General features: G+C 40.4%; 1 protein-coding gene across 2 annotated transcripts; it reads left to right on the top strand.

Annotated features, from left to right (window-relative positions):
• The first annotated feature begins 47 nt into the window (after positions 1 to 47).
• LOC113154290 (zinc finger MYM-type protein 4) lies at positions 48 to 13,693 on the top strand. 2 transcript variants are annotated; one of them, XM_026348396.1, is made up of 27 exons: positions 48 to 261; positions 2,510 to 3,209; positions 3,608 to 3,763; positions 3,947 to 4,023; positions 4,129 to 4,281; positions 4,837 to 5,072; positions 5,173 to 5,371; positions 5,500 to 5,703; positions 5,859 to 6,009; positions 6,149 to 6,264; positions 6,367 to 6,549; positions 7,014 to 7,164; positions 7,256 to 7,428; positions 7,510 to 7,654; positions 8,096 to 8,191; positions 8,314 to 8,351; positions 8,481 to 8,625; positions 8,828 to 8,940; positions 10,026 to 10,254; positions 10,689 to 10,919; positions 11,015 to 11,124; positions 11,225 to 11,402; positions 11,651 to 11,802; positions 12,217 to 12,331; positions 12,423 to 12,671; positions 12,756 to 12,882; positions 13,188 to 13,693. In XM_026348396.1, exons 1-27 carry the CDS (start codon positions 184 to 186, stop codon positions 13,432 to 13,434), a joined length of 4,752 nt encoding a protein of 1,583 aa, XP_026204181.1. In that variant the 5' UTR covers positions 48 to 183; the 3' UTR covers positions 13,435 to 13,693. The 2 variants fall into 2 exon arrangements, with proteins under 2 accessions (XP_026204181.1, XP_026204180.1); XM_026348395.1 differs by lacking the exon at positions 48 to 261 and adding an exon at positions 1,497 to 2,138.

Raw genomic sequence — 13,693 nt, 5'->3', positions numbered from 1 at the left:
GTGAGCTCCTGAAGTTTGCTAACAACCAAACAGTAAACAGAAGAAGACAGACACTCTGCAACAAGCAACACTGGATGGAAACGATGTAGTGAGGCTTATTCAGCAGCTGCAAGGAGACAGTCTTTTTCAAAACCACGGAGTATTTTAGTTGCAAAACACAAGGAACTGAATTTTAGCGCAGACATGGCGACCACGGAAGCAGAAGAGAGACACCAACGTCTGGCCACCAATCAAGTCTCTGCTGTCCAAGTCGCTGGCGCGGTAATTTTCTGCACGTTGTAACGGCTGTAAACACTGATTATTACCTTATTAAACTGTTATACCTGTCACGACTCCAACCAGAACATTGAATATAACTAACACTGCTGTTAGTCATTGTGGTGTGTGGTCATATTTACACGTTAACATCTAGCTAACATGAACGAGCTAACGAGTGTGTAGGTTTATAAGCAGCAGGCTAACCTGGCGTTAGCTTAGCCAACGTTTAGCCAGTTCTTCTCTTATTTACGTATGAATCAACATAACACGACAAGGACAAATGAAGAGACACATGCAGAGATAATTAACCATTTAATCCAACCACTTTCATGCAAATGCTAAGTTGGATATGTCTGTTAAACAGCTATAGGGCAGCAACGTTAGCTCACTTGTATTTACAATGTAGAAGCAAATAAGCTACGTTAACTTCTTAATGTTTGCTGGGTGAGGATGCTCAGTTAAAATACATAAAAATAACACTACTAGTGAATGCGTGCACATGTGTGCTGATGCCAGTTTATTTTTTCCCACTTGTGTTTTGTTATAGCTTTCGCTTGTACATGCATATCGGCTATGATATGTTATATATATATATAACACATTCTGGTTTTGCTGCTGATTTCATCTAGATATGCAAAATGAAGAGTTATAAACATCAAATTATACCTGTATGTACCTATCCTTAAATGTACAAGGCTTGGTCGCTCTAAGTTTTGCCTGAGTGCCTGCCTTGCATAATTAGAGGTATGTGAACCTTTCGGTATTTCATGGTTTTCTGCATAACGTTGTCATAAAATCTGATCGTATCTTCATCTAAGTCAAGAGTATTAACAAATATAATAACACATATAAAATCTGTTCTTTATTGAGAACAACCATAAAAACCTCATAGTGCCAGTGGAAGTATGTCAACCCTTCAGGAGTCCGGTGTTAGCATACCTGGAAAAGAGAAACCTTTTGAGTTTCACACAAAGAGAATATACTTATATGAGACAGGCCTCACCAAAAGGAGCTTTCACAGGATCTGCGATCAATAATTGTTGATTTACATAAAGCTGGAAAGGGTTACAAAGGGATGTCAAAGACTTTAGAAATTCACCAGTCTACAAATGGAGACACTTTGGGGCTGTGGATACTCTTACCAATAGGTGGGCATGATCCCAAGAGCACAATAAACACAATCAATGATGTAAAGAGGCAACAAGAACATTGCTTCATGCCTGAAGTTTGCCATAGAGCACATTGAGACTTCACAGCAGTAGTGGCAAATACTTTGTGGACTGATGAAACTTCCGTATTTTCCGCACTATAAGACGCGCTTTAAAGCCGACAGTGCGCGCGGTGCATGCTGGGATATAAGACTGCGCGAAGCGTGCCGTTTCATTTCCATTTGCGTGTTTTAAGACTCCAAAATGGCTTCTACGAAGAGACACGCGTACGACGCAGAGTTTAAACTCAAGGCGATCAGTCACGCGTTAGAACACGGAAATAGAGCAGCATCCAGAGAATTCAACATTAACGAATCAATGGTGCGGAAGTGGAGGCAGCAACAAGATGTCCTGCGCCAAGTAAAGAAGACTAAAAAGAGTTTCAGAGGGAACAAAGCGAGATGGCCACAGTTAGAGGACAAACTGGAACAGTGGGTTGTTGAACAGAGAGCAGCAAGTAGACGTGTCACTACAGTCACTATCCGAATGGAGGCAACAGCGCTAGCAAGCAAACTTAACATCAGTGAATTTAGAGGAGGTCCCTCTTGGTGCTTTCGGTTTATGAAAAGACGTAATCTCTTCACCCGCAAAGGGACTACTGTTTCAAGAACTACTGTTTCACAGCAACTGCCAAAATACTACCAAGAAAAGCGGAGTAGTGCGGAAAATACGGTATATTGAACTATTTGGAAAGAACATACAGCACTACATCTGGCATAAAGAGGGCACTGCATATATTAGGAAAACATCATCCCAATTGTATGGTGGAGGAAACATTATGATTTGGGCCAGCATGCAGTGATTGAAAGGAAGATGAATTCTCATATATATATATATATATATATATATATATATATATATATATATATATATATATATATATATATATATATAACACACACACACACACACACATATATATATATATATATATATATATATATATATATATATATATATATATATATATATATATATAATAACATATATATAGAATAACATATATATAGAATAACATATTAATTGTTTATTGCTATACACAGGAAACAGAGGAGGCAGATGGAGAGTCCATGGATCCTGCTTTAGAAGCCGAAGCATCAGCAGATGTTAAAGACACAAAGCTTGCTTGTGGATCTCCTCCTGGACATCAAGAGGAGAACAAATTAGTTACTGCTAAAGAAGAAGATATGGACAGTCGAGAAACAGAGAATGCAGAAACTGAGGCAGCTGTGGCAACTTCTTCGACATCTGTATCTCCTCTAGATCCATCACTTTCACAGTCATCGTCCGCAGGAGAAACATTTGGCAATGTTCTGGTTCTCGGTGGTGAGCCAATTAGCACCTCAGAGTCTGAAAAGGATGGTACTGAGGTGAAAACTGGGGAAGAGTTTGAGTTAAATGAAAAAAATTATGCAGTAAAGGACAAAAGCTTAGATCATAGTCTTTCAGAACCAGATCTGAGGGAGGACACAAACACAGACAAGGCTTCTGATCACAAGAAGGAGATAAACATTCAGGACAAGATGGATAAAGACTCTGACACTAAGGAAACTGTTGTGTCACAGCAGCAAGAGGAATCTATTGGCTCTAATAAACTGAGGCTTTCCACAGCTGATGACAACCTCGATGAGATGATGGATATTGGTACAGTGGATCAGATGGAACAGGAAGCTCAGATGAAAGAGGAGGAATGTAATAGTTTGGATGCAGAAAGCAGCTGTTCGCCTGCTGTTTCAAATACAGGTAAAACAAAACAAATTTTGCTTCACACATATTTTGTGTTTATGACCGGCAAGAAGTTAGTGATGCAAAAAAAAAAAAAAAAAAAAAAGAATCCTTCCCCAGAATTTGCATGAGTGTCTCCTGATGGCTGCAAATCATAAACAGTACCTCAGAAATAAGATGCTTCCTATCCTCTCTGCCAATGTGTTTGGGAGGCGTTCAGGGATTGTACAGTGTGTAGGTCATTCATGTTCCAGATGTACTGAAAACCATAATCAGCTCAAATATAGTAGTAGTACAGTCAAACTACAATACATCTGGATCAGCACAGATTCTGATACTTAGTATTGGATTGAGATGTCTACTTGTCATAGTTATTTTTGAATTTATAACTCATTGAATTTTATTTTTACTCCTAGTCTCATTGGCAGGGGAGAGTAACTCTGATGAAACTGACGTGAAACCCGCTGTACTGCCACCACCCACAGATGTGGACCAAGTGGAGGACGTGAAAGTGTCTCTAGATTTGATGCACTCCAGCTCGTCTCCATCGTCTGAGGCCACGGCCAGTACAGGTGATTTACTACAGAGGAAATTTGCTTTTTGGGACTTTGTTGCTTGTATGAAAACTGCCGCAATAGCTGAGTAGCTAAAGACAAGAACTGGCATTGTTAAGCACCATGGGTTTAGTACTTACTATAATCAGTGATTGTTTCTGCTGTTATTCACATTTAACCAGTCTGTTGCTGTTCCTGTAGGACGGGACAGTTCATCACCAGCAGCCATGATGAATGGGATGAAAGTAGTTAAACTTTTAACACCCAGATTAGAAACTGTAAGTATGGGATAAGATCAGTTTTTTGATTTAAAAAGTATATATATATTTTTAAGGAAAATTGTTTAAACAGAAGTTTAATTTTTCCTTTTTCTCTTCTTAAAGGAGAGACTTCAGGAAGCAGATCAGTCTGTGAAGTCGTCTCCTTCACCACCTTTGGTGAAGGTTAAGGACGAGCCTATAGATGAGGAATATGAACAGGCTCTGATATCCTCTACGTCCACAGCAACTGTAAAGGATGAACCTAATATTGCAAAGGTAAGACATACACAATGAAGGTTTTACATTTGTACAGATGTTAATTTGAGGGTTCTTGTGAAGTACTAAGACTACTGTCTCATTAATTTGAATCAAGACACTGCATTCATACAGCAGAAGTGCCAACATGTTCCAAAGAAATGTAGGATTGTATGACACAAATGTTAAACCAGCTACTACTTTCGCTGCATTTAGCATGCATGTTTACCTTGTAATATGAATTTTATAGTTCTGCTGTTCCTACGGTCTTACAAGGATCTCATGAGCTTTGTGACAAAAAAAAGAATCACAGATCACAGATAAGATCTCCAGTCTGTCCCAGTTTTTTTTAGCCACACTGAGCTCAGCTCGATCCGCCTCTCAGTCCCAAGGGTGTTGCATGGTAATACGGAAGAAGAATAGCCACTTGATCAGTTAATAATTAGCTAATCCAAACAAATGATTAAATTACTAGTGAGGAATTACTTCTGTGTTCTTATATCCTGACCTTTAGCCAGGATTTAATGGCTCTAGAATCACTAGACTGTTACGAATACTTCTGTCCCTTGTTAACAGGAGGACTTGAGGATTGGATCGGTCTTCTCTGTGACTCCACCTGCTGAAGCGCAGACGCTGCCAATTGTTAGCCCGTCGTCTGTGCACATGTCCTGTTCGCATTGCAAGAAGAGCCTGATTAAAGGACAGACAGCGTTTCAGAGGAAGGGCTCCCCGGCACTATTCTGCTCCACCAGCTGCCTCACGACATCTCTCCCCCTCAAAGGAGTCACTAAGATCTGCCACAACTGCCAAAAGTTAGTTCACGAGAAAGAAACACGCTTTCTGTAATTGAAACAAAGTCTTCGGTCACACTTCATAACAGATTTATTGTCTTAACTTTCATCTTTCTCTCAGGGTCATATTTAGACCCCAGGATGTTATCTTAGCTCCAGATGTTAAAGGAACCATGAAGGAATTCTGCAGCCAGAACTGCCTGACGTCTTTCAACTACAAGAAAAATGCTTTCAGCTACAGAAAAACTATTGCTGCCAAAAAGCAACTTCCTCCACAACTTCCACAGTCACTCTGTAGCATGTGCACAAGATGCTGTATTGTACGTGAAACACAAACACGGCTGCAGCTTTCATTATTGTCTTGTTTCATTTTAGTTCATCTGCCTGTTATTTTCTCAATGATTAATGGACAATGGAATACAGTGTTATTTTGTTATCCTTCCTTCAGAGCAAACATGAAGTGATTCTGGGCGGCGCTGTGCACAAGCTCTGCAGCGACGCCTGCTTTCAGCGTTTCCGTACAGTACACAACCTGTCCATGGCCGGCTGTGCCAACTGTGGCTCCTTTTGCCACATTAAACCGCTCATGCTGAAATTGGAAGACAGCAGCAAAACTGTGTGCAACATAGAGTGTCTGGCCAAGTACAAAGAGGTATGAAGTGAAATAGAGTCCATGTTTAAACTGTGATGATACAAGATGCTTTTATTATGTTGTAACCTGATTATTTGTATACTGAAACAAGGCTTCAAAATATCTTATTGGGTTACAAAAAAGGTTGTTGTTTTTTTGCTTTTATGTCATTTTAGAAAACGAAGATATCCCAGCCTTGTACAATGTGTCACACTACCCGTCTGATGGCAGAGATGGTCGACAACAAAAACAGCGATGACTCTGTGAATCTGTTCTGTAGCAGCAGCTGTGTGATGGCATTCATGGTTCAAACTGTCAGTGCGTCAGGTACTAACGGCAAGTTTTTATTAATAATTTTTAATTTTGGCATTTTTAAACTACAAAGACATTGCACACCACTCAGCATTGGTGTAAATGTGCCAGTGTTAGCCACAAATATCATTTTCAGCATTTAATCTTTTGACAGGTGCTCGATTGAATTGTGATAACTGTGGGAAGAACACAGTCCCAGCCTACCACCTAGCCATGTCAGACACAACCATCAGGAACTTCTGCACGTTACCATGTGTCATGGCTTTTCAGGTAATGGGGTTTGCATACCCAAGCTAACTTTAGGTAAAGTGGTAGTTACTGTACGTCTCTCTCGGTTCTGACTCAACTCTTGTTTTGGTTTTCTATTTGCAGGAAAAGTTTAAGAAGTCCCAGAAACATGTAAATGTTTTTACCAAGTTGCCAATAGGATCCTCCCAAATCCAGACTACGCCTACTACCCAGCCTCAGCAAGATGTCTCCAAAGGGCCACCGAAGCTGAACTGCGCCCAGTGCAACCGCAGCATAACTTTTAAACCTGAGCTGATCCAGATCAAGGTAACTTGTGTGTTTTAAGATGAGAGTTTGTTCCACTTGACTTTTAGGCTATCTGATGATAACCAAGGTTGTGGTTGTGGAAAATATGACTGTTGATAGTTCAGGACAGTGGGAGAGACACAGAAGAGAGAAAGGAAACATCCTTTGGGATTATTTAGATGGTCACGGTGCACTGCCAAATCAGAACAATGGAGGCAAATGCAAGTGCTTTGAATGCGCATATTTAAGTGCAAAAATATTTAGTAGGTCTGTTATTACTAAGACGATGACAGATTTGATCATGCAGACCCTGGATGTGAAGTCAGTGGCTGACTTTTTAAGGAATAAAATCAATAAATTAGACATCATTTCTATTTTTATTAGGTTATATTTAGCTAAAACATCAAGCTGTTCACATTCCTTTAGGGGATTCTACCTGATATTTGTCAGTTTTCCTATTGTTTGTTCCAACTCTGTGTTTGCAGGACAAGATGGTCTTTGTGTGTTGCCTGGACTGTTCTCACGAGTTCAAGAAGGCCAACTACGTGACGAGCCTGTGTGAATACTGTAAGATTGAAAAGATCACCAGAGACGCCAAAAGAATTAACAACAAAGACTGTTACTTCTGCAGCGACGGTAAGGCGACAGAACATTGTGCATTTAGAAACTGCGTAGATATTATTAATGAAGCGTTGTGAATTAGGCCGTGTCCTCTACATCTTCCCAGGTTGTAAGCTCCTCTTTAGACACGACCTAACTAAAAACTGGGGGAAACACTGTAACTCTTGCATCTACTGCCACTCTGTGTCCAAGAAGCTGGTGACAGCACAGTATGGAAGCTCAACAGAGGAGTTCTGCTCCGAGGAGTGCAGGTCTAAATACACAATGCTCTTCTGCCACGTGAGTAAGCCTCAGTGCAGTGAAGGCAATAATCACCATCGCCCTTTCCCATCTAAACATTTACTCATTGTTTTCTCTCAGGTGGCAAAGTGCGACACCTGTGGGCGCAAAGGGAAGTTGAAGCAGAGTCTTCCCATGCTGGGGGAGGTCAAACACTTTTGTGATCTGAATTGTCTGTTACAGTTCTGCAGTGATAAAGTGGCCACACAGGGGGAAGTCTTCAAAGGTCTGTGTTATTATGTTATATTATGTTTTCATTTCATGTGGACCGTGGTGATTTAGACATCCTATCACACTAGTATCACTGGAACTGTCATAACTAATAATCATGCATCTAAAGGAAGGTCATGTATACACAGAACTACAGTTACCAGGTTTCTACAAAACCTGTCCTCTCATCATCCATGTAATCAGGAAACCTGGTTTCTAAAATCAGAGTAGGGAGTTCATTAAAACCCGTTTTCCTCAGGTAGACCTTTTTTTTTTTTTTTTTTTACAAATAACCAGGTTCTAATCTGCTTTTTAGAAGAGTGCATGTGCAGGACAAAGAAGGCAGCATCGCCTTTTAGTTTTGGTTTATGACCAATCTATGAAGAAAAACTGAAAAATTTTTCTTGACACTGATGGAGTTAGATGAGAAATCAGTTTTGTTGTCTTCGATCTGCAGGCACAGTGGAGGCCACACCTGTGATCGCCAATGTCATGTCACTTGCATGTTCTCCAACAGGAAAATCCAACGTTTCTGACCGACCAGTGCAACACAGTACGAAACAAAACACACACACGAGTATTAATGTACTCTATGTGCAGAGTGAAATTCATGCTTCAATTCACACTTTGAGCCTGTTGCCAGTGTTGATTCACACTTTTCTGTTGTCTCCACAGACACAGTTTCTAACTTTCAATCGAAGAGCACTGGACATGTAAGTTGTACATCTTCAGATCATGTGTTTAGAGACAGCTGACTCCAAGAAATTTAATCTGCCATAAGCTCAGAATTATCGAATTTGAGTTTTGATAATGTTAACTTTTGTTTTTTGTCTGCCCTTCAGATCAGTGTTCAGACAGAAACCATAAAACCTCATCCTCCTCCTAGACCGAAAATACTAAAGAACAAAGCCCTGCTCTGTAGGCCCCTGGTGCAGAACAAAGGGGTCTCCTGCAAAATACAGACAGCCGACGCTGAAGCACAGACAGGTAAAAGCTCCACCCACACACGGTGCTCTGGGACAAGACGAGCACAGGCTTACTGCTCAAAAATAAAATTTAAAAGGCTCAATAATAACTTAAGAGTGTTCTCTACAAGGACATTAGCAGAATATGGAATTACACATGGTAAATATATGAAGTAACATTATGGTTAGTAGTGTTTCAACACTTCGTCTTTTCCTCTCTTTAGATGACGCCTTCCCTAAGCTCATGGTCCTGCCTGTCCCAGTGCCCGTGTATGTTCCCGTACCCATGAACATGTACAGCCAGTGTACCCCCAGGCCCGTGGGCCTGCCTCTACCCGTATGTGGAAAAACTGAAAAACAGCTACCGCATCTGAACCTGGATAGTTTTGATAATTATTTTATTCTTTTGGACCATTTAAACATAATTAAACTTTTTTTAACCAGTATGGCCTTAGTATTCAAAATACATTTTTGTAGATGTTTACAACTGTACTATAGTTTGAAACGGAAAATGCTCAGACCAGAACACACCTGCAGTTCTCACCAAAGGCTAGTAAATTAATAAAGTCAAATAAAATCAACATGTATTTTATTTGTCCCCATGGGGAAATGTACTTTGAGTTAGAGATGCATTTAAGCAGGTTGTTTCATTATTATTATTCATCCTTATCTTTATTTACACCTTAATTTACTGATACATAAAAAACTAGAAGTGATCTGATCTAAATGATCAGAATGACTTTTTGCACACACATATACAGACATGGACAAAATTGTTGGTACCCTTCCGTTAAAGAAAGAAAAACCCATAATGGTCACTGAAAAAAAATAATGATAAACAAAGATTTACTAGAAATTAACTCACGAAAATTTGTTCAGATTAAAGAGTGACTTGCCATGAACTTCCAGTTTTGTCTCATCTGTCCAAATGACGTTCTCCCAGAAACCTTGTCTCTATGGTCACATTATTTAACATCCTTTCTAGGGGTGCCATCATTTTTGTTCAGGCCAGTTTCTTCTTCTTTTTTTTTTTAATCTGTTGGACCACAACTGAAAAGCAATGTTGGATTTTTATGAGTTAATTTTTATTACATTTTTATTTATTATTACTTTTGTCAGTTTCAAGTTCTTTCAGTGACCATCATGGGTTTTTCTCTCTTTAATAGATGGTAATGAATTTGTCAATGGCTGTATTCCACATACATCCTCTCAAATGTTTTCATTTTAGGACTTATACTCACTACTACTATATATATACTAATACTATGTCTGAAGTTGTACAGCTTTCATCATCAGTAAACTAAAAAAGTCTTAATTTAATGAACAAGATTTAAAAATATGTTACTGAAGAGTTACTTCCTCTTCAGCACCATTGTCCTATTTAACTGCTTTTCTCACTGGCTGCCCATTTTTTTTCTACAGCTGCCCGTGCCCATGTTCCTTCCCGTGACAATGGACAGTGCCGAACGCATTGTAGAGACAATCCAGGAGATAAAGGAAAAGATCCCGTCTGATCCTTTTGAGGCAGAGCTCATCCTCATGGCTGAGATGGTGGCAGAACAAGAGAAGGACGAAGGAGAGAAAGAGGAGTCATCGAAGGAGAAGGTGGTGGGAAAAGAGACAGAGAGACAAGAAGCACATGCTCCAGACGGTATGAGAAACATTTGTTTTTACTCTGTAAGGGAAAACAGGGAAACCATTTTTTAAACTTTATTTACAAATTTCAAACTTTTACAATGAACATAGAACAGTGTTAGGGTCTGATCCCTATGCAGCTAACCACCCACCTCAGCCTTCCCTGGCCAATAGGAAAAACCCAATACTAAAAAAGAATTATAAAATCAGAGAGTCAATTCTACTGTGCATCAGGTATCTGTGTGTCAAACATTGTATTTGAAAGAAAGAACTTAATTTTTATCCAGTTTCATACAGTTCATGATCAACCTCCTTGATGTAATTCTGAATTTAAGAGGTGAATCAATTTGTCAAGATGTCAAGAATAGGTATTAAGGAAACTGGACAAACAATAAAGAATAGGGCCGTCAATCAGCTGGATGCACAGTTCCCCTCATGTTTATCTTACAGACCACGTCAGTAACTATAGTGACGACCTGGATACAGACGACTTGGCCAGTTTCCTCAACAACTGGGAGGACACTTCCTCTGACGCGGGTTTGAAGTCACCCGGTCGACCGTACACCCACGACAAACTCAACGCGATAATGGATGGTCCTATGGGCATGCCTAGTGAGCCTTATTCTGAGCCCGCGCCTCCAGCTCCACCTCCTATGGACATCGAGGCTGACTTCACAGTCGGTGAGAAGATGAGAAGTACAAAATATATAAAATAGAGTATAATCCAAGGCTTCAGTGTGTCATGTCTTATCCCTTGTTTCATGTTTAATTGCCAGAAACTCTGGAGAAGATGGCCCGACAAAGAGAGCAGAGTCAGCAACCTCCGAGTCCTCTGCCTGCTGCCCCACGGCGACGACAAGCTCACAGGAAAGCCAGAGATAAGAGGGTAACTAGACAAGATTTGGTGTTACTGAAAGTGAGGATAGAATAGCTTGGATTTACATATCCATGATGCAGTCTCTCTCTTCTAATTCACTTTCCTCAAGGGTCGTAAGTCTCAGCGATTGTCTAAAGCAGCTGAGGCAGCATCTCAAAAAGCTGCTTCGAACAAGGTCGTCGCTGTAGAGGTCCCAAAACTGAAGAGTCAGTACGGAGTTGATGCCTGGAAGCGATGGATCCAGTGGAGGCAAACTCAGCCCAACCTGGAGAAGCCACGCTTTGGTTGTAAGTGTAGATCTACTCAAATGAAATCGAAATACAATCGCTGAAGCAGATGTGCATAGTTCCTTTACTTCAACTGAGATTATTGACTTTGTTACTCACCGTCTTCTGGATAATTTACCCAGGACTTGTGTAAACTGTGACTCTTACAGTTATTAAAACTCTGTCCTCGCAATGATTTTTTTTTAAAAACAGGCTTGTGGATGTTTTTAACCTCTTATTACTTTAATCTCCTTATTCCCTTCTTTCAGCACGTCCCATGGAGTTAAAGGAGGATGTTCTTCGCTGCACCACGGCTGAACTAAGCTACGGCCTGTGTTGCTTCATTAATGAGGTGAAACGACCAAACAGAGAGCCATACTCCCCCGACAGCCTGTTCTACCTCTGTCTTGGCATTCAACAGGCAAGAAAATCAACATTTTGCAAGACATTAAAAATAACAGATAAAACCTAAATGTGCTGTATAGTTTGAATTCATACTCAATGATATCAGGGAAACACATGAGCCACATTTGTATCTTTTCCATTAAACCACAGCTGATTAAAGTCAGTGCTGGGTTATATCACGTAATGAGTTGTACGCAGGAAGTGGAGGCTCATCTGAAAACAAATGTGTGTAACACAGGTGTGTATTGCAGTGAATGTGCATAAAATAAAGAAAAACAAAGGAACATGTCTAACACAGCAACATGACCCACAGTATCCTGCAAAGAAGGAGACAAAACTGAAGATACATTACATTGCATTATATAACAATAAATATTTCTTACTATTCACTTTACTCATGATAACTCTGCAACCTCTCGTCTGTCTCTAGTACCTGTTTGAGAACGGTCGTGTGGAGAATATATTCATGGATCGCTTCTACAACAAGTTCTCCACTGAGTTCACCAACATGCTGAGAGCATTCAAACCCTCAGTCACAGCCAGTGGTGAGTGATCACTGACGTCTAAATTTTGTCTAATAACAACAACACATATTTTGACTTTAAACACATTTATAATCTCTGTTCTCCTCTCCAGGTTACATCCATTCCCGTGTGGAGGAGGAGTATCTGTGGGACTGTAAACAGCTGGGGGCGTACTCCCCCATCGTCCTCCTCAACACTCTGCTCTTCTTCTGCTGCAAATACTTTGGCTTCACCACGGTGGAGCAGCACCGCCAACTATCCTTTGCCCACGTCATGCGATGCACCAAAACCAACCCGAACAACACCAAGACCACATTCCTGCGCTTCTATCCACCCATTTCCATAAATGAGGCAGAGTCGGGTATGGCTGAGGCTCAAAAAGAAAAAGTTTAGCTACACATCAGCATTTAGAAATAATGTAAATTTGTGTTTACTGTGTCGTCAGATCTGGATGTTCCAGCCAAGAAGCGAAAGGAGGAGGAGAATAAAGAGGAAATCCTGGAAATGACAGAGAACACAGAGAACCCTCTCCGCTGTCCGGTTAGACTCTATGAGTTCTACCTCTCCAAGTGGTGAGTATAGTACAACAGAGAACTCCTCTGGCTCTCTATGGTCATCTGATAACCCACCCTGAAAATAAAATAACACTTAACGGGAAATTGTAGAAAGTAAATAGTAAAACTCTTGTAAAACAACACACCCTGTAAACATTGTATCTTGATCAGTAGGTAATTATTCACACCTAACTACTTACAACACAACTGACTGACAAGAATAAACTTAAAGTAGAAATTAGTATGTGAAATGTTAGTGCTGCATATTGGTCAACTTAAATCTCCTGGTCATCGTTTTGACATTAACAACTGTCTCCTTCCAGCTCGGAGTCGGTCAAACAGCGAACTAACCTCTTCTATCTTCACCCCGAGCGCTGCTGCGTACCCAACAGCCCCCTGTGGTTCTCCTCTACCCCTCTGGATGACAGCACCATGGAGGCCATGCTCACCCGCATCCTCACAGTCAGGGAGCTGCATCTCAGGACGCCGCAAGAGGGAGGGGTGGGGAAGAAGACCACTGATGATCCATCTTTTATACCCGACGAGGAGGAAGATAGGGATTCAGAATGAGAAATGACAGAAGTGACCTTTTACTGGTTTAGCAGCTCATGGTGTAAATGCAGATTAAATGAAAATATAATTTAAATTGCCCAATAAATACAAATGGACAGAATAAATTCTCACATGCATAGCTGCAATTTGCTGAACTGCAAAGGAAGCTACCAAAACATGTTAATCAGGATTTTTACATTTTCAAACGCACAAAAGTGGTAATTCAAAGTTGTAAAGTGAAGTGCAAGGTTTGGCATTAAAACACAAATGCACTTAA

Source organism: Anabas testudineus, chromosome 11 (assembly GCF_900324465.2).
Source record: "Anabas testudineus chromosome 11, fAnaTes1.2, whole genome shotgun sequence".
Taxonomy (NCBI): domain Eukaryota; kingdom Metazoa; phylum Chordata; class Actinopteri; order Anabantiformes; family Anabantidae; genus Anabas; species Anabas testudineus.
Note: the sequence above shows the minus strand (reverse complement) of the source record. Positions and strands in the feature narration are given on the sequence as shown.